The sequence below is a fragment of the Syngnathoides biaculeatus genome, chromosome 7 (assembly GCF_019802595.1).
Source record: "Syngnathoides biaculeatus isolate LvHL_M chromosome 7, ASM1980259v1, whole genome shotgun sequence".
Classification (NCBI taxonomy): Eukaryota; Metazoa; Chordata; class Actinopteri; order Syngnathiformes; family Syngnathidae; genus Syngnathoides; species Syngnathoides biaculeatus.
In genome coordinates, this window is record NC_084646.1 from 26,302,386 (window position 1) to 26,323,994 (window position 21,609).

Sequence of the window (21,609 nt, forward strand, 5' to 3'; positions counted from 1 at the left end):
TAATTCAGCGGCCCCTCCTCCCTCTGGGCTGGAAGCTTCGCCACCAGCTGCGGGTCGGCCGGTTTCACCGTTGCCGGCGAGGAGTGGGAGGATGAGGACGGTGTCTTAGTGGCCGTGCAGCGGGAGGCACAAGGGAGCGCCTGGCCTGGACATCTCCTCTGGCCACCGCGAGGAGGACCCCGGTAGATGGCCCAGCGTGTTCCCTCAAATGGTTTGGAGGACTCGGACCTACCGGGTGAAAACGCTCGGGAGCTGGAAACGCGGGGAGGTGAAGCAAACTGACTGGGATTAAAGACCGGGCAAAGAGATTCATAGTCAAAATAATCCGAGTCGTAGTCAAACAGCCGGTCATACAAATCAAGGTCCTCATCATAGTCCGAAAAATCAGAGTCCAAATGAATATGAGGTGCAGGACGGGTCGTGGTCGGGACGTATTCGTAGCTCACCGGCGGAGCATATGACACAGAAGCGGAGGACGTCATGGAGCCTACCAGGATCGGACAGGCTCGGTCCTCCGGCAGTTGGTTTACCTTGCGTCGGTCTTTCCTGCTGGGTCCTGTTTTGGCCAGATCGTTCTGTCACGACCCATCGGAATGGAGGTAGGACCCAAATGCAGGAGTACACAGGAGACGCAGATGTAAATTGGGAAAAACGTAGGGGATCGGGCAGGCAGTCAGGTATAGCAGCGGTAATCAGGACGTCGGGCGTAGAGGGCAGGTCAGTGGGCAGGCAGGAGTCGGTACACGGGAGAATGATCAAAGCAGGCAGGAGTATCAAGGGAGTCAGGCTTACGGGGTCGGTCAGAGAACAGGCGAAGGTCGGTACACACGGGTTGACGATCAGGGATACGGGAGTGCTGGAACGGGACATGAACCTCAACGATCTGGTGCCAGACCAGTCGTCCCCATGGTCCTATATATACAGGGGATAATCAGCCCGCATGAGGCGCAGGTGTGTGCCTCCCAATTAGCGCAACTGCGCGGGCACCCACACAGCCCGGGCTGGAGCGGCAGGATCATGACAGAAACCCAATTTCGCAAACAAAATCTAATGACTATAATGTCTTGCTTAACACAACAGTTGACAAACTGAGTGACTGTGATTCTCTTTTTTTTTTTTTTTTAATTTAGGTAAAGAACAAGTTAGCTGAGGACAAAATGAATTTGAAAAATATTTCTGGTCAGTTAATGAGTTTGCTGCTTGCTTTTATAAAACCCCTAACCACTGCAAACATTGTTTTTCTTTCTCTTTTTTTCATAAAACAAAAATGGAAACTAAAGTAGTATAGGAAAATAAAACAAAAGTAAAATAGCATGTAACCATTGTTATTGTTGTCCACTTTCTGAGAAATCCTCATCTCTAAACAAAATGTCAGAGGAAGCTTTTGTGACATTGTAGCGCCGGAGAAAAGGAGTCGGAGGGGGAGTGTCGGACACAGGAACAAAACTTGTTTTATTGCTAGACATCAAAACACTACTCGCATAATGGCGGGAACTCTGTGAACCTTCCCTCCGGAAGAGCAACAACAAAAACAGTCCGTGCGGAACCCTGCACCCCAACTCGAGGTCCCGCGGGTGAATTTTGTAAACACCACACAAGCCCCCCCAGAATTCACCCATAGTCAAAATCCGTGTGCCATGGAGGGATGACGACCCAACCCCGGTGGGTGTGCACTGTAGGGGCCGAGGGGGGCGGGGCCGCACTGTCCATTGAGTCACGGGACATGTGCCCAACCAGTGTCAAGGGCACCCCAGCAGGCGCAGGGGCACAGGGCAAAGGGGGACGACCCCAGCGTGGGGGGAGGGCCAACCCCAAAGGCTGGGCAATGTCCAGGTCCGCGGGCTTGACCCTGTCCACGGAAATAGTCTCGGGTCTGCCGCCAATGTCCACGAGCAGGCTCTTATCCCCGTGCTCCAGGACCCTGAACGGCCCGTGTTATGGGGGGCGCAGAGGTCCACGTTGGGCATCATGATGAACAAACAGGTGACGGGGCAGCCGGGCAGCTGGGGTGCCATGTTGCAACGTGGGAACCAGCGCAAACCCTTTTGCAGCCTCCAGCAGGGAGGACCATTGCCTGGCTGCGGACCAGGGCACTGTGGTGTCCGGGATGAATTCGCCGGGGACCCGCAGTGGCTGGGCGTAGACGAGCTCGGCGGATGAGGACAACAGGTCCTCCTTGGGGGCGCACCTGAGGCCGAGCATGACCTACGGGAGCTTATCCAACCAGTTGCCGTCCATCAATCCGGCACTCAGGGCGGCTTTCATGGAGCGGTGGAACCGCTCGCAGAGACCGTTCGCCTGGGGGTGATAGGCGGTAGTGCAGTGCAACTTGACCCCCAAACTCTCAGCGACTGCGTTCCAGAGTTCAGAGGTAAACTGAGGGCCACGGTCGGAGGAAAGGTTGTACGGGGTCCCGAAGCGTGCAACCCATGTGCCGATGAACGCCCGGGCCATGTCTGATGACGTTGTTGAGGAGAGGGGAACGGCTGCGGGCCAGCGGGTCGTCCTGTCCACCATGGTGAGCAAGTAGGTGAAACCGTGCGAGGGAGGAAGCGGACCTACCAAGTCGACGTTGACGTGGTCAAACCTCCTCTCGGGGACAGCAAAGGGCTCCAAGGGATGCACCTTAGCCCGCTGACAGGCCACGCACGAGTCGACCCAGGCCTGCACATCTTTCTTAAGACCGCGCCACATGAACTTCTGGGCCACCAGCCTCACGGACGGTTTCCTTCCGGGGTAGGAGAGGTTGTGGACCGCCTCGAAAACAGCTCGCCGCCAGTTTGCAGGGACCAGCGCCCGAGGCTGGTCAGCCGAGAGGTCGCACAGCAACCTGACGCTCGAGTCACCAATCGCGACTTCCTCCAGGTGCAAACCCGTGTCAGAAGTCTTGAGGCCCTGCACCCCGTGGCCCGAGGCCTGGTCTGTGCTCATGCGGGAGTAGTCGAAACCCAGATGCACAGTACCGACGATCGCCCTGGAGAGGCAGTCTGCGACCACGTTGGATTTGCCGGCAATGTGTTGGATGTCCGTAGTGTACTCCGAGATGAACGACAGTTGGCGTTGCTGGCGGGGGGACCATGGCTCGGCCACTTTGGACATGCCAAAAGTGAGGGGTTTATGGTCCACATATGCCGTGAACTCATGGCCTTCCAATAGGGAGCGGAAGTGGCGGATCGCCAGCCAGAGGCCGAGGAGCTCCCTATCAAACGTGCTGTATTTGCGCTCCCTGGGGACCAGCTGACGGCTGAAAATGGCAAGCGGTTGCCAGACGCCGCCAACCCACTGTTCGAATACGGCTCCAACAGCGTAGTCCGATGCGTCGGTAGTGAGAGCTACAGGGGCCCCGTGGGTCGGGTGGGCCAGCATAGCGGCATAACTCAGCGCGGCCTTTGTAGCCTCGAAGGCTTCCATTCTCTCGGCCGTCCATTCAACGTCCCGGTTGGGGGCCTTGTCTTTAAGAGCCTCATAGAGCAGGCGCATGATGTGGGCCGCCCGGCGGATGAACCGGTGGTAGAAAGTCACCATCCCCAGGAACTCCCGGAGGCCCCGAGCCGAGGGAGGTTGGGGAAAAGCGGCGCCATTCTTGTCTATGAGGTGCCCGAGGAACTGGATACAGGACACCCCGAAAACACACTTCGCCGGGTTGATGATCAGGCCATGCTCTTCGAGTCTTGTGAAGAGGTCGCGGAGGTGCATCAGATGTTCATCCGCCGAGGATCTGGCAACGAGGATGTCATCCAAATAGACGAACACAAAAGTCCCTGAGCACAGAATCCATTAAACGCTGGAAAGATTGTGCCGCGTTTTAAGACCAAACGGCATCCTCAGAAACTCGAACACTCCAAACGGAGTGATAACAGCCGTCTTGGGAACGTCTGAGGGGTGCACGGGAATCTGGTGATACCCGCGCACCAGGTCGACCTTGGAGAACAGGATTTTGCCCGCCAGGTGGGCCGAGAAGTCCTGAATGTGTGGAACAGGGTAGCGGTCGGGCGTAGTGGCGTCGTTAAGGCAGCGGTAATCACCACACGGTCGCCACCCACCACTCGGTGTAGGGATGATGTGTAGTGGTGAGGCCCACAGGCTATCTGAGCGGCGGACGATGCCCAGGCGCTCCATGTTGGCAAACTCGGACTTAGTGACTGCTAGCTTCTTGGGGTCAAGCCGTCGGGGCCTCGTGTGAATCGGGGGGCCCTTGGTCTCAATGTGGTCCTCGACCCCATGTTTAGTCGTGGCAGAGGGGAAAGTGGGCCGTGTCAAGCCAGGGAACTCACCAAGGAGGAGCTGGTACTTAGTGCCGTCCAAGAGTGAACTGGAGAGACCGCCATAAGCAGACAGTAGGGGTAGGGGTGGCCCATGAGTCCTGCCAGCGGCATCCTCTGCAGTGGCCGTTAGGACGCTCCTCTGAACGCCGGTGTGGTAAAGGAATTTTCCGCCCGGAAAGGGTGTCCTTGACGAACAGCAGCCGACTCTTCCCGTCCACGCTCACGGCCGCTGCGGAGCGTAGGCTTTGGCGATTCCCGACGCGTCGTAGTTGCAAGGGGCGCGGCACCTCTTCGCTTTCGGACCGAAATGGGCGTGGAAGTAGCACAAGCCTGTGCCAGCATGGCCGTTGGTGGCGATGGGCCCCCTGCTGGATGCCACCCCCGCGCCCGTAGGCGAGTAACTGCGCGTCGCGGCCAGCATCTCAGGGGAGAAGCACTGGGTGGGCAGGAAGAAATGGTCAGCCTCCTCGGCCAGGGCCCGGGTCTCAGTGACAGTACTGTTAGCGAGTGCCGTCTGAACATGCGGTGGCATGTGCCTGAGAAACAGTTCCATGAAAATGAAATTGGGCTCTTCTGTGCCCAGGAGGTTTAGCATCATTTCCATGAGTTGGGAAGGTTTGCTGTCCCCCAGTCCATTAATAGCCAACAGACGTCGGGCACGCTCCGGCCGTGAAAGCTCAAAAATCTTGAGAAGGTGAGCATTGATCCCAGCAGACTTATCTCGGGTCAGGGGAGAGGTGATGAAGTTCACTGCTCTGGCTGCCGTCGAGCTCCCGAGGGCTGAGTCAAAGTGATAATAACGCGCGGAATCATCTGAGATCCCGCGGAGGGCGAACTAAGCCTCCGCCTGCGCGAACCACGCTGCCGCAGACATCTCCCAAAACTCCGGCAATTTGAGGATGGCGGTTGCCATGTCCGGTTCAGTCTCAAAAAGGCCGGGACTGACGTGAAATCATTTGTGATGAAATTCTAAAAGGAAAAAAATAGACACTTGTGATTTTTTTGATTGACAGGAAAAATAGATAACTCACCACTGACTGGTCACAGACACTCTCTCCTATAACAATTGTTGAGACAGAGGGAAGCGATGATGATACAGTATAACGTTTTTTTTTCAAAGGTTTTGCGCTTGTCGGATCCTTGCATAACTACAAAACATGCAGAAAAACACAATACTGTACATTAAAAAAAAACAATTTAGAAATGCTTATCATGTAATATAAATGAATATGTATCTGGGTACAATAAATAAGAATGAACCCAAAATTATCTGACAATGAAAATATGCCATGAAGACATTGTCAATAGAAAAATATTCCGTTTGTCATGCAGGTGGTTTTACGTTTTGTCTGTGAGTTGTACTTATAAAGCAAAACAACTTCAGATCAACCTATTTTGTTTGGATTTAAAAATGTCTCCTTTTTAAATAATGGACATGAATAATTAGTTACGTGCTAAAACTGCAACCACCTTTATTAATTGCTGAAGACATTTTTGAAGCAGTCATTCTTCAGTTGACCATTTGAGTCAAATTTAACCACAGTATATAAGAACATTAACCCAATAAAACACACTTTAGTGACAAATGAGGATGGTGTGACATTGGCCTCACATATATTATCTTCTAACGATCAGATATGTGTAAGAGGAAAAAATTATCCAAAGTGAGCAGCTAGTTAGCTAGCTAGCTAGCTAGCCTTTAACTAGCATTAGAAGCTAACCTTGCTTTGAACGTGAGTGCACTATGAAACATTCTTTACAAGAAAAAGAACATACCTACTGTACATTCTTCTCCATCTCAGACCCCTTGTTTTAACTGGGCTTTCCTTAGAACAGGCCAAAAAAAAGAGTTTAACTGAACTCAAGTGTCAGATGAAATGATCTCATTCTTTGAGTATCGAGGCATTTTAGTCTCTCAAAATTATGGTCAAATTTGGTTGCACAGCATTGCAAATTTAGAACGCCAAACTCTTGGTAAACTTAGTAAAGTGTCATCCTGCATATGCTCTACTATGTTCTGGTATTTTACTGACATCCCTTTGTGGAGTCAACAATTAACAATAGACACTGACGAGCATGCACACGTTGATGAAAGCAGCATCCTTTGTTCCCTCTCATTCACATGCTACTGTGGACAAAATGTTCCTTTTGTACCCCGAATAAACCCACTTAAACAATCCTGCATAAATTTCTGTGCTCGGCGACTGTGTAAGCCCTGAAATCCCAAAGAAGCAGTCAATATGCTCGCCTGTGATCTGATCGATATTAATACCCGAGCCTTTGCCCATGACCTGCATTTAGTTGCTGTGTGTGTTAGTCTGTATTAGTTTCCCATGTGGTTACTCCAGCACACAACCAGACATCGACACAATAGTCTACATTCTGTGCACTTATGTGTGACCTAAAGTGACTCAGCATGCATTAACTGTTTGTATGCCTGTGACAAAATGGGATGTTAATCGGTGTATCGGTGCTCCATCATAAAATTTCCACTGTACAGTCCCCGCCCATTGCACCAACAATGTAGATTTACTGCTTTGTTTTTTGGCAGAATGTAAGGAAGCAAAGTGAAAAGTTTTGAAAAGGACACTTTTTAATGGAGGAATCAGATTGTCATCAAACGTTAACATTCCATCAACACATTAACCACAACAAATTCCGGTAAATATGGTTCAAGGGCATGTTGAGTTCAGTTCGGTCCAATAGTTGGGCCTAACATTTCATCATTCGGGGTGTGTGGCATCTTTCCAGAATTCTTGTATTTATTCTTACAGATTGTTCTCCCAACTAAATAAATTCCAAAAAACATAGGCAACAACAGTGGGTCCGGTTTGGATGTGATAAAAGAGAAACATGACTGAAAACAATGGGACCCATGAGTATTGGATGCTGTTTAACGATATCAGTTTACCTAGACAACATTGTACAAAAAACCTTTGAATAAGTAACAAACATTTGATTCATTTCCAGGCACTTACAGGATATATAAATGCCATGCACAGTTTAGAAGAAAGCACTTTTTTTGTGTTCTATTATTCATGTGACCATAAGTATTGCAACATTTGCCTTACATATGTTTTATTTCCCATGTGTCTTGTTCCACTGAATATTCACACAATGTCAATGCTAAGTGTTGTTTTGCCTGGGGTGCTTCTATTTATTTACAGTAAGGGATTTAATTAAAATGGAAACTAGTGAGATGTCTTCGTGAAAAACAAGCAATACTGAAGCAATCGCAGAAACATTGACCATAGTACAACTATCATTTGTTCTCAGGAAGAAACAATAATAATAATACATTTTATTTGAAGTACCTTTCAGAAAACTGAAGGACATTCAACAGCAAAACAATATTGGTTACAGTGACAGAGTGAAAAAAAAATACTACAGTACTCTGTACATATGTAAATACTATGTACATATGGACAAACAACGAGAGAGCGATGGTGAGGAGGTGATAAGTATGATGACTGGTTACTGTTATTTGCATGGGATTGAAACAAGAGTGATTACAGATGATACCCAGTAATGAGAAACTGAGGAACTGCCAAATGTGATGGAGAAGCTGTCAACTTTGAATATTGTTGTTTTAATTCATTTTTGCTTAGATTTAGCACTATTTCAAGAACTTTAGGTGGACCACAACCGACATGAGGTAAAGGAGGAGGGAGGAAGTATTGAGTTTGATTTAAGAAATATAATGCTTGGTGTCATCCACTTGGCTGTGCAAAAGAATATTAAATTTCCTCACATTGAAGCGGTCCAAGGACAGAGCCTTGTGGAACCTGCAGTAGTTGCAGAGGGATCGGATTTAAAGGTTTGAGCTGAATGAACTGAGACCAGTCTGAGAAATAAAAGTAAAAGGTGGTATAAAGGGGTATGTGCATGATGTCAATTGAAGAGGAGGATTGGTGCACGATTGAATCAAAAGATCCGCTCAGGTCAAGTAGGATGAGAATAAAACAAAAGCGAGAATCAGCAGCAATCAGAACTGTCTCTATGCTGTGGCGAGGTGGGAAGCTGGACTAGAAGAGCTCATAGAGCCTTTTTTCCCCCTTTTTCGGGGAGGGTTCCAGGGGTGGAGGTCCACTTACAGGATTCATGTACAGGGTATATAATACACCTCATTCCCCTAGGTGACATTAAAATGTGAAAAGGAAACAGCAAAAAAAAAAAAAACACCAAGGAAAAAACAAAACAGACAGGAAAGACATTACCTCAGCATTTAAATATACAATAATGTCATTGGTAAAGGTCAGGCAAGATCAGATAAGCCTTAACGGTCTTTTCTCAGCAATTCAAATGCAATATTATGTACAAAATGCAAGAGGCAAGATCAGAGCATTTATCATCTTAAAAAAGGCCCAAGTGAGGAACATGGGAATAAATTTAGGGAGGGTGGAAAATTCATCTTGGACTAACATTCTAGGGCCTCTTTAGTAAAGTAAACCAAGGTATTGTCCATAGGCTATTTTAAATCGTAGGGTATCTCAGGAAAAGGGATTTGTAGTTGTGTTAAGTGGTATCAGCTCACTCTAACGATTAAGCTTTGTTTGTAGCCTGCTAAGTTACACAACGATGAGGAGCTTTTCAACAATAGTTATAGATCCGGGAAAATCAGTGACATATATGATCAAGCAAGACATCAGCGTATACCAACAGTTTATTGTATGTTTACATTTGTATCTGATTGTTCCCTTTAATCAGGGCACATTAGAGTAATGAAATTATGATGGGTTTTAGGGCAAAGGCAAAGAACAGGAGTGTCAAGGGCATCCTTGGCGTGTTGACTTTCGGGAGACAGTTGGTAGTCAGAATGAGGCTCGTGCAGCCACAAAATAAATTGGGGGGTGGGGGGGATCCAAATTGGTAGTCACTGTGGGTGTAGTGGTACACACACCTGCCTTTGATGTGGGCAGTACGGGATCAATTCCCTCTCAGTGATCGTGTCGCTATCCGCCCTGCGACTGACTGCCGACCAGTTCAGTAGTCCGCCTTTTGCCTGAAACTTGCTGGGATAGGCTCCAGCTTTCTCGCAACCCTTGTGAGGATAAGGGGTTTGGATAGTGAAATGAAATGGAAAAAAAAACAAATTGATTTCAGGTGTAGAAGAGAAATGTCCCCTCCACCCGATCAAACCTTTTTTCTGCATTGAGTGACATTAGCAGCGGCACGGTGGCTCAGCTGTAAAGCATTGGCCTCACAGTTCCGAGGTCCCGGGTACAATCCCGGACCTGCCTGTGTGGAGTTTGCATCTTCTCTCCGTGCCTGTGTGGGTTTTCCCTGGGCACTCCTACGCATCCCAAATACATGCAACATTAATTGGACACTCTAAATTGCTCCTAGGTGTGATTGTGAGTGTGGCTGTTTGCCTCGATGTGCCCTGCAATTGGTTGGAATCCAGTTCAGGGTCCTGCCTCCTGCCCATTGATAGCTGGGATAGGCTCCAGCACTCCCAGCGACCCTTGTGAGGATGGATGGATGGATGGATGGATGGATGGATGGATGGATGGATGGATGGATGGAGTGAAATTAGCACCTCAGAGATGCCACTTGAAGAGGGTTATCAATCCATTCATTTTCAAAGCCGCTTATCCTCACAAGACTCGTGGGAGTGCTGGAGCCTATACTAGCTGTCAACGGACAGGATGCAGGGTACACCCAGAACTGGTTGCCAGCCAATCCCAGGGCACATATAGACAAAGAACCATTTGCACTCACATTCACACCTATGGCCAACGGATGTATGGAGGAAACTGGAGTACCTGGAGAAAATCCACAGAGGCACAGGGAGAACATCCAAACTCCACATGGAGAGCCCGGCAGTCATTCCCAACAATATTGATTCATATTGGAACAATTCATAAATAATAAATGACCATGGGAAGGCCTCTTTTTCATTGCCAAAATCAATGTCTTTATGTCTTGGATTGACGTCAGAGATGGAGCAAGAGACCAAATTTGCTGCATAGCCAGTGTGGACAAAGAATTGTACTATAACTCTTCTATAAAGTGGCAGTATTAACTCATATTTTATATACTGTTGCTGTCGAGTTGAATCTCCCTACCTCTAAAATGACAACATTTTGGTAAGTTAAAAAAAGGCATGTCTCTTGAGTTTCCAAACACCGCTTTATATGCTAAAATAATGCAAATTGATTACAGTGCCATCAGTTAAAATAGCAAATTCACAGCGTTGGGTGTCAGATGTCCTCACCACAAGCTTCTCTCAAGCCAAGCTATTATACACCATTGAACTGTTACATAGTGCACTGAACACATCAGCATCCCAAAATTATGTTCAATGCTAAAAAAAAAAATGCTAATTGATGACTGTAGCATTGATTAAAATAGTACGAAAAGACTGCCAGCCACCAAGGAGCATGCCATCAAAGACAGCCAAAGTCATCTGATGCCATCACCGTTCATAATGTCTTCTTGATCAAACACTTGTGTCATATATCATCCTTCCAAACTCCTTTTCAAAGGTCATTGGGATTATTGGTGCCCTCAAAGGGCCAGGTACAATATAACATAACAAAATGAAATTTACAATAAATGTAAGTAGGCAGGACGGTCGGTGACTGGTTAGCACTTCCTCACACTTCTGAGAACCGGAGTTCAAATTCCAGCTCCGCCTGTGTGGACTTTGCATGTTCTCCCTCTGCTTGCGTGGGTTTTCTCCGGGCACTCTGGTTTCCTTCCACATCCCAAAAACATGCATTAATTGGAGACTCTAAATTGCCCGTAGTTGCCCATAATTTGTTTCTGAGTGGCCTGTGATTGGCTGGCAACTAGTTCAGGGTGTATCTCGCCTACTAACCAATGTTAGCTGGGATAGGCTCCAGCACTCCTGAAATCCTTGTGAGGATAGGCAACTCAGAAGATGGATGGATGGCTGCAAATGCACTCCAGAAATTTATTTCTACTTGAGAACTACAATAGATATACAACACTTTAAAAGTCCGTGTTTTACAATATGCATCAAAGATGTCAGAGGCAGCAATTTATTTATTCTGACTTTTATTGTACGTACAGTACATCCATGGAGGTTTCATGACAATCAGGGCAACTAGTTTCGGTGTAATCCTGTCAGAGTCCGGCAGACAAAGTGCACAGAAAATTAACCCCCTTGCCAGATGCAAGGAGAGTTACATCACATAGCTAGCTCAGACTCAGGGGTTAGGGGGACAAGCATTGGACAGTGCAATTTTAATCCCGTCAAAACAATGGCCCATTTCACGACTACAAAAACACTCTTTCAGGAAATGAGATGCATGGTTTCCAGGTGAGTCGGAGACCTTGCTTTGGAATAATTACAATCGTTTATTCATTTATTTTGTAGTGAGTGCATGCGAAGGCGGCACGGTGGCTCGCCTGGTAAAGCGTTGGCCTCACAGTTCTGAGGTCCCGGATTCACTCTCAAACCTGCCTGTGTGGAGTTTGCATGTTCTCCCCATGCCTGCGTGGGTTTCCTCCGGGCACTCCGGTTTCCTCCCACATTCCAAAAACATGCAACATTAATTGGACACTCTAAATTGCGTTTAGGTGTGATTGTGAGTGCGACTGTTTGTCTCAATCTGCCCTGCGATTCGCTGGCAACCAGTTCAGGGTGTACCCTGCCTCCTGCTCGTTGACAGCTAGGATAGGCTCCAGCAGTCCCCGCAACCATCGTGAGGATAAGCGGCAAAGAAAATGGATGGATGGATAAATGCCTGCGAGTCATCCCAAGAGAGACGAGACTTCACCGTTTGTTCTTGCTGGATAAAATGTGAATAACATCTCGCTCTACTTCCTGCAAACTCGAATATATCAGGTTTGATTAGGCGAGTACACAAAGCGTTTTTTTATCCACTGCCTCTTCTTGCTGTTCTATATAACACAACAATGCTGTCAAGCCGCTTAGGAGTGCCACTAAAACCAGCTTTGACAACATTTTGAGCTGATGTGATGAAGGTGTGTGCGGAGAGGCGTGTTTGTGTGTGTGTCCCTCTGCACCGCCTTGAAACCGGTCAGACAGAGTTTCGAGTCACCTGAGAGAACGAAAAAGAGAAGTAGCTGGATTTACAACTGTTTAGGTGAAGAAGTTAACGAGCTCAAAGTCCTCGTGCTAGCCGTTTCATGTCAATCATTCGCTTCGAGCTCGTTTGTATTTCTCCTAGCTTGTTTTTCGTTTTGTATGAACTTTCCACTCATTTCGGCGTTGCTGACCAGCCAGACAACGGAGACCCTCGCGTGCGTACGTCCGTCTGGTGTTCGGCTTTGGAGGTGGGAGACATTGGACCTTAGCTGCCACTTGGAATAACACAGGCGGTCATCGAACTATACTCCAGCCTCAGGGAACGGCAGCATGCCTGTGCGACAGAAAGGTAACGACAATGCTATTTTCCCCTCATTTTTTAAGCGTTTTGAGTTTGTTTCAAACAGCCTATGTCGACTGAATATTGGCTAATTTTCCTCTAGATTATCAATGTGCTTTCTGCTTTTGTGAAGTTACGCTTAGCCACACGAAGTGGGATTCACGCCGGCTTTGTGCAGAATATTTTCTAACATAGAAACTAACACGTAGTATTGCCCAACCCCCCACCCACCCACCCTCGAAAAAACAAACAAACAAACAAACAAACAAACAAACAAACAAACACGCACGTGCAAATTCACTTTATTACTACTACTCCTGCTTCAGTACAGTGACACAGGTGGATAGGAAGTTCGGGTGTCAGTAATGACATTTTTCGGGCTTCGAACGCAGCATTAGTTGCACCTGCCAGGCTACTTTATTCACTTACTGTCGTGTTTTCGGTGCTCTCGAATTTGACGAGCCACCAGTGAGATTTGTTTTTATTTTGGATTTAGTCGTCATCCAAGAGCTGTCTCGAAGATTGGAAACAGTTCTAAAAATGGGAGTACTGCACCACAGTCAAGGTCATAATTCAATTGTTTTTACATGCAAGCTACATATGTTCACATGTATTATACATATACAGGACAGTCCGTCAAATTAAGTTCACGTTCGATCCAACACAATAGCACTTTCAAACTCTTGGCTTAAATAGTGGCAAGAAACTCTGAAACATCGGAATAATGGTTATACTATTTCAAAATGATAAAATCAACGCTATCGAGGGCGTACTGCAGCAGAGTCAGCTAGGAGAGATTTCAGTTTAACCGTGACTCCAATAAGGACAAGTGGTATGGAAAACACATGATTGGTCAACCAGGGAAGTGTCATGTAACAAAAATACTGTAAGTATGATTGTGGTTGCAGTTTGCAGTGTTGTATAAAGTTAAACTTCACTAGAAATTGCATCATGATGCTGTATCACACTGTGATGGATTTTTGTCGACGAGTGATTCCCAAGCAGTCTGCCGTGGGTGCTTTAATGTGTCTTTGCTCATCTATTTATCCCAGCCAGGCGTGAATGCTTTTGTATTAAATTGCAGATACTACATACAGTAATTAATGTATCTACATTGTGACATTTGTGTTTGTTAGCGTGTTGTGAGATTTTCCATTTGCCTTGGCTCAATAAAGGTTGTAAATCACTATCGTAGATGATGCATAAAAAAAAAAATCAAGCAAAAAAAGTCAAGGCAGAGCAAAGTGAGTACTGTATTGCATTGTAGTCATCCATCTATTCATCCATTTTGTGTACTGCCTTGTCCTCATTCGGGTAGCAGGTGAACTGAATAATAGTTTAGCTGGCTTTTGGATGAGAGCTTACCCTTGTATGGACTATTTAGTCCTAACAATGTTTTTGGGATGTTATACAAAGATGGAGTAACCAGGAAAAAAACATGAAAGCTACTGGAGTGTATGAAAACACCATACAGGTGGGCCAAAGCCAAGATTCAAAACCTGAACTTCCAAACTGTGAAGCAGATGTTAATCAGCATTACAGTCCTGAATGAACAGGAGTTGTGGAACAACTGAAATTTTGGGGCACAGTAATTTTGGGGCACTTTTTCCTCCCTTTTGAGGGCACTTTTTGGTGCTCTGATGGCAAGTTTGGGCACACATGGGGCACAGGGTAAAAAATGGGAAGTTTGGAGGAAAAAGTGTGTGCGTGTGTGTGTGTGTGTGAGAGCGTGTTTTGCCATGTGTGTGATTGAATGCATTATTTCCATCCATACATACAATTTCTATTTTGCAACCATTTTATTTTTTTTAATGCCCAACTCGTTGCCGACTACAATGATGGAGGCTTATTATGTTTATGCTTGCATTTGCCTTGACACCACTGACAGAGTTGAAGTCAGCTATCTACAGTTATCTGATTGTTCTTATCACGTATTCACAATGAATGAATGAATGCATGTTACATTGATATTGATATACAGTGAAGAAAATAAGTATTTAAATGGTCTGCTATATTTCAAGTTCTCCCACTCAGAAATCATGGAGGGGTCTGAAATTTTCATCGCAGGTGCATGTCCACTTTGAGACAGATAATCTAAAAAGAAAAATCCAAAAATCACAATCTGTGATTTTTTTAAATCGATTTATTTGTGTGATACAGCTGCAATAAGTATTTGAACACCTGTCCATCAGCTACAATTCTGACCCTCAAAGACCTGTTGGTCCGCCTTTAAAAGTCCACCTCCACTCCATGTATTATCCTGAATCAGATGCACCTGTGTGAGGTCGTTAACTGCATAAAGACACCTGTCCACCCCATACAATCAGTAAGACTCAAACTTGTAACATGGCCAAGACCAAAGAGCTGTCCAAAGACACCAGAGACAAAGTTGTACAAGTCCACACGGCTGGAAAGGGCTACAAAGAAATTGCCAAGCAGCTTGGTGAAAAAAGGTCCTCTGTTGAAACATTAGAAAATGGAGGAAGCTAAACATGACGGTCAATCTCAATCGGAGTGGAGCCCCATGCAATATATCACCTCGTGGGGTCTCAATGGTCCTTAGAAAGGTGAGGAATCAGCCCAGGACTACACGACGAGTTGCTCAATGACCTGAAAAGAGCTAGGACCACTGTTTCCAAGGTGACTGTTGGTAATACACTAAGACGTCATGGTTTGAAATCACGCATGGCACGGAAGGTTCCCCTGCTTAAACCAGCACATGTCAAGGCACGTCTTAAGTTTGCCAATGACTATTTGGATGATACAGAGGAGTCGTGGGAGATTGTTTTGTGGTCAGATGAGACCAAAATGGAACTTTGTGGTCATAATTCCAGTAACCATGTTTGGAGGAAGGCGAATGATGAGTTCATTCCCAAGAACACCATCCCTACAGTGACGCATGGGAGAGGTAGCATTATGCTTTGAGGTTATTTTTCTGCACATGTGACAGGATGAATTCACTGTATTCAAGAAAGGATGGCCGTGGGCAAGTATTGCGAGATTTTGAGGAACAACCTCTTTCCCTGAGTCAGAGCATTGAAGATGGGTTGTGTTTGGGTCTTTCAACATGACAATGACCCCAAGCACACAGCCAGGAAAACCAAGGTTCAAAAGCATAAAAGCAAAAGCATATCAACGTTTTGGCATGGCTTAGCCAGTCTCCAGATCTAAACCCAATAGAAAATGTCTGATCTAGAGAAGATCTGTGTGGAGGAGTGGGCCAAAATCCCTCCTGCAGTGTGTGTAAACTAGAACAACTACAGGAAACGTTTGAGCTCTAACACAGGCTACTGTACCAGGTGTTCAAATACTTTTTTTGCAGCTGTAATACACAAATTGTTAAAAAAAATCATACATTGTGATTTCTGGATTTCTCATTTTGGATTATCTCTCTCACATTGGACATGCACCTACGATGAAAATTTCAGACCCCTCCTGATTTCTAATTTGAAGAACTTGCAATATAGAACCGTGCTCAAATACTTTTCTTTTTTCTTCACTGTAATGTTTTTTTTTTTTGCAATCATAATTTAACAATACACGCAATGTCTTTGGAAAGTTTTAATGCACTGGGTGGATGCAAGAGTTATAATTTTGAATATGGTTATTACACAAAATTGTGGTACTCAGAAAATGTCTCCAATTTTGTCTGATGTCTGAACCACATGTATTATTTTCCTGTCTTTCCTCAATGAAGTGTGCCAGTGAAAAATAAGTTATTTAATTTGTGGTTTTTTTTTTTTTTTTTTTTTCCAGATGCTCAACGAGCCCTACAGCTCCTTCAGCAGTACCGGACCAAATTAGATCAAAAGCAGCAGAGCCAGATAAAACAGGGTCCTGTTGAGGAAGATCATCAACTGCAACAGTCGCTGGACAGAGTCATCAATGTGTTCCAAAGCCAACTCTTTAGTGCCCTGCTTGGTAAGTATTTAGCAAAACAGCAAGTCACTGCAACATCAGCGCAATGTACAGTACTTCAACTAGCAGCTAACATGTAGCTACTGTGTGTGTGTGTTTCTTTCGGCTTGTCCCTTTCGGGGTCGCCACAGCGTGTCATCTCAGATGAACGCATATATACTGTATGTACTTTAATTAATCAGCACTCGTTTTATGTGTGTTAGTTATTGTATTTCCTTGAGCTTGATGATAGTTCCTTGGAATTGGTAAGATATTTTAGGTCCTCTATATGAAGTGTTAAGGTATGCTGGGTAATTCTAAGAAGACATGAACATTAGAGAAGAACATTCATTCTGTTTGCATCTGGCACCACTTGTTTCCCTGCTATTTACAATCCATCATGTGTAAGTTTCAGTTTTGTTGTTACATGACAAAATAGCTCCCATAAATTACACTTTTAGGGGACACATTGCAGACCTTTCTCTGGAAGGTGGGCACACGTAAGGAATGTGCGGAAAATATGTTCTGTACACAATTGGTTCTCTTTGTTGTTGAAGTTGGGAAAAATAGATAACATTTAGTTTTACAAAATGGCCTTTGAAAACTTGCAAATTTGTTTTTAAACTCAACTACTTGTGCGAACACGTTCAAAGTGCCTTTCATAGCAGTTTCATCCATTTTCTGAGCCACATATCCACACTAGGATCGCAGGCGTGCTGGAGCCAATCCCAGCTATCTTCGGGCGAGAGATGGGGTACACCATGAACTTGTCTCCATTCAATCGCAGGGCAGACATAAACAAAAAGCTATTCCCACTCACATTCACACCTAGTGGCAATTTAGTATTTTCAGTCAACCTACCATGCATGTGTTTTTTGGGGGATGTGGGAGGAAAACCAGAAGACCCGGAGAGAACATGTAAATGCTACACAGGCGGGGCTAAGATTTGAACCTGTCTTCAGAACTATGAGGCAGATGGACAAACCAGTCGACCACTGTGGAGCCCTTTAGTAGCACCTCATAGAATTTGATGATGAACCTAACTGCATATACAAAATGTGTATTTTTTGCACTGGTCTCTTCTTTTTAAGAAAGTCAATAGTTTATTCATCTATACATCCATTTTCTGAGCCGCTTATCCTCACAAGGGTTACAGGAGTGCTACAACCTACCCCAGCTATCATCGGGCAGGTGGCGGGGTACACCCCAAACTGTTTCCCAGCCAATCGCAGGACACATGGAGTAAACAGTCATACTCACAATCACACACACCTATGGGCAATTTAGAGTCTCTAATTAATGCCTGTTTTTGGGATGTCGGAGGAAACCGGAGTCCCGGGAGAAAACCCTCGCAGGCAAGGGGAAAATATGCTGACTCTGCACAGGTGGGGCCGGTATTGAACCCTGGGCCTCAGAACTGTGAGGCCAACGCTTTACACCTTATTTTGTTGGGAAAATGGCTCGAAAATACTCGGAACTCAAAGTGTAGGAACGTCGAATTGACTTGAGACTTTCATGTCTCGACCTGAGCATTGACTCCAGAGTTGTCTGTCTCGACTTGGTACCTGACTTCTTTGAGACTTGCAAAGCAATGACTTTTGTCCCATCTGTGTTTACCAATTGGTAAAAAGACAGAGATAAAGCTATCACAACTATGAATGCTTCCTATAGCTCTTATTCACACATTTCTCCGTTTTATACACCATTGTGGTGTTATACTGGATATGGTGTTTACAAACGAAGGAAATGTGGGTTTTCTCTGGGCACTGTGCTTTCCGCTCGCATCCCAAAAACATGCGTTAATTGGAGATTCGTAATTGTCCCCAGGTGTGATTAAGAGTGTGACTTTTGTCTTTCTCCATGTTCCCTGCGATTGGCTGGCAACCAGTTCAGGGTTTACCCTGCCTCCTCTCCGATGACAGCTGGGATAGGCTCCAGTGGTTCAGATGGATGGATAGACAAGTGCAAATATTTTAAGTGCATTGAAAAGAATGTCCGGTCCTGCATTTCAGTATTACCGTCACCACAAGAGACATGGCAGTTTAATTTTTTTCTGACTGGCACGTCTAGTCATTATCAGACTTCACCGTCCATGTGCGTCCACAGCTTCATTAGCATGACAACATTGACACCAAATTGGCTTATATGGTGTGTATTCTACTCAATTCTTTCATTTTTATAATACCAAGCCCTTGACAAACTCCCCTCAGGGGTGCAGACCTATTATTCTGACTACTATATGGAATAGCATGAAAATAAAATTTTTGTAGCTGTGTTGGAAGGAAAAAAGAATTGGAAAGGCTTTATTTTTCTAGCTGAATAGCATATACCTGCCACTAGAGGACACCAGGGTATTACAAGTGAGTGATACAGCTGAGATCTCAAAAGTGTCTTTGCAGGATTAAGTAAATTTGATTGTGCTGATGTACTATGAAATGTCAGTCATTTAACGTCTGATGATTCTGTTTTGAAAAATATCAAATTAGGAATAGGAAAAATCTATACTATTGAAAATATACTGTGCTTACTTGCGTCCATAATTTTTCCACAGAGGGCCTCATACAAAGTATATAAGGATGCGGCGACTACTTTGATATGATTAAAACACACTGGATGTTTGCTTTCTGTTATAGTAAAGATGACAAAGCAAATAGTAGTTGGAGTGGCCATTGACCCTGAATCTCATGATTGGAGCCACCAGCATACTTTCTGTAGTGTTGTACATTAATGCTGTTACAGTGATACAGTTTAAAAATGCAACCATTTTTTTTTGTTAGCACTGAAAAAAAATCACACTTTGTTTTACAATGTCATTGAATTATTTGTATTTGTCATCCACAGCAATAACACTTCCAGAAACCTTTGTTGAGAATGCCTGCTTTTTACTTTTCTATTTGTTCCTGTTCATTTGTTAGGTCAGGCAGAAATGTTCATTTGTATCCTTTTTATGCTGGAATAGTTTTACTGTGTCAGTGGACCTTTTAAGATGCCGCTGTTGTGTTTTAATGTTTATTTATTGAGAGTCAAAAATCAGTCGAACAGAAAAAGGCTTTTGGAGGGGAGTGACGAAAAAACGAAAATATACAGGTAACTATAGTATAGGAAAAGAAGACAACAAAAGACAAAACACTAGCTGAAAACAAGATGAGGAATGTAAATCACTATATACCTTGAACAATGACACATCATAATCAGAGTCATTTTTATTCGCCAAGTATGTCAAAAACACAAGGGATTTGTCTGGTAATTGGAGGGCTCAAGTATGACAACAGTCAACTGACAAAATACTTTATCCCCATTTAGACATATAAAACACAGTCACTGAAATGTAAGGTTACCCGTAATGTGGTTATGCCCTTACAATTTGCCCTTTTATTTATTTAATTGACAATTGTGCAAAAAGATGCATCCTTCTAGCAATTAAAGCAGTTTGAAATGACTATGGTGCCATCCATCAATTTTCTGAGCCGCTTACCCTCACAAGCATTGGGCGGAGTGCTGGATCCTATCCCAGCTAACTTTGGGTTAGAGGTAAGGTACACTGTGACCTGATTGCCAGCCAATTGGAGGGTACAAAGCAACAAATAACCATTCACAATCTTAAAATGATTAATAGAACATTAGCCCTGTGCAATGACCATTGTGCAAGGCCACAGAAACTTCGAGAAATTGATGCAGTTTAAAGTGACTAGTCATTAGATATTCTAGGACATTGTAAATGGTGCAAATCGTGCGAATGCTACTTAAGGAAATTAGTGGCCAGTATTGATGAATAATAGATACAAATACTGTAGTGAAGACTACTACAGTGGGTGCACAAGTAATGCATAAATGGCCTGACAGAGATGTGACAACGATCTCAAGACAAAATTGCCAGCATGTTGCAATGAAATTGTAAGTTAACTGTTTTAAGAAGTTCTTGGCAAAAGAGAAGCAGCTGTTGGAAAGGCTTTTTGCTTCACTTTGCATTGTTTGATTGTGCCTATGTGAGGGAAGGAGCTGGAAGAACTGGTGACCAGGATGTGGAGGGTCCAAGAGCATTTTGCATACTCTTGTCTAAGTTCTGGCACCATGCAAGTCCTCAAGTTTCAAATTAGGGTATTTCAGCAGTGTTGATTGTCCATCGTGGTCGGACCTGTCCTTATTTTGTCGTAGCACCAAACCAGACTGTGATGGAAGAACACAGAACTGATTTGTTGACTGGTGTGTAGAACTGCCTTGACAGGTCCTGTGGCAGGCCATGCTTCCAGGTGAGCTGGAGGAAGTACATCCTCTGCTGGGCCATTCTGAGGATTCAGTTGATGGTCATCTCTCTCTTCAGGTCCTGAGAGACTGTAATTCCCATGAACCTGAAGGTCTCAATGGTTAACACAGAGGTTGGACAGCATGAGGGCAGCTGTAGGGGAGGATGCCTCCTAAAGTCAACAATTATCTCAGTCTTCCAACAGTTTCAGCTCCAGGTTACGTCGACTGCGCCACAGCACCAGCCACTTTACTTCTTGTCGATACGTAGACTTGTCACCATCTTTGATGAGGCTAATGACTGTGGTGGTGTCTGTATACTTCAGGGGTTTGACAGGCAGCTGTGTTGAGGTGCAGTCATTCGTGGAGAGAGAGGAGCCGCGGAGAAAGGACACAACCTTGGGGTGCCCCAGTGCTGGTGGTGCATGTAGATGATGTAGCTTACCCAGACTCACCTGCTGTGTCTTGCCCGTCAGGAATCTGTAAATCCATTGTCAGATGGCAGGAGAGCCTCTAAGGCGGAGAAGCATTAGATTGGAGTGTTTTATGGGGCTGTAAGGCTACACTCCATGAGGGAATCACAGGACAAGGATGGGAGGGGAAGCATGCAAGACAACCCACCTGTACAACTGAAGTGTGATGGGAGTGGCTGTGCAAATTATAAATGTCTATGGGACTAGAGCGTAAATTCCCAGGATTGTGTGTCTGCGGACACTTGTGACACCATGGGTGCTTCTTTTAGTTAAACATATATAAGGGATAACTTAATGTGGGCATGTTAAATGTTCATATATGTTGCAGATTGGGCTTTGGACATACCTGGAATATGTATGATCATAATCTTA

General features: G+C 45.1%; 1 protein-coding gene across 10 annotated transcripts in view; it reads left to right on the forward strand.

Moving 5' to 3' along the window:
• Nucleotides 1–11,923: 11,923 nt before the first annotated feature.
• The window catches only part of LOC133503106 (discs large homolog 1-like protein), a 138,137-nt gene continuing 128,451 nt past the window's right edge, over nt 11,924–21,609 (forward strand). For 2 of the 10 annotated variants that reach the window (XM_061824294.1, XM_061824299.1), the window contains exons 1-2: nt 12,963–13,190; nt 16,382–16,546. In XM_061824294.1, coding sequence (XP_061680278.1) covers nt 13,166–13,190; nt 16,382–16,546 — 190 coding nt within the window. In that variant the 5' untranslated portion in view covers nt 12,963–13,165. Of the gene's footprint in view, nt 12,037–12,143; nt 12,635–12,962; nt 13,191–16,381; nt 16,547–21,609 lie in introns of those variants that run through there. The other 8 variants (XM_061824303.1, XM_061824304.1, XM_061824298.1 and 5 more) reach the window with 7 other exon arrangements.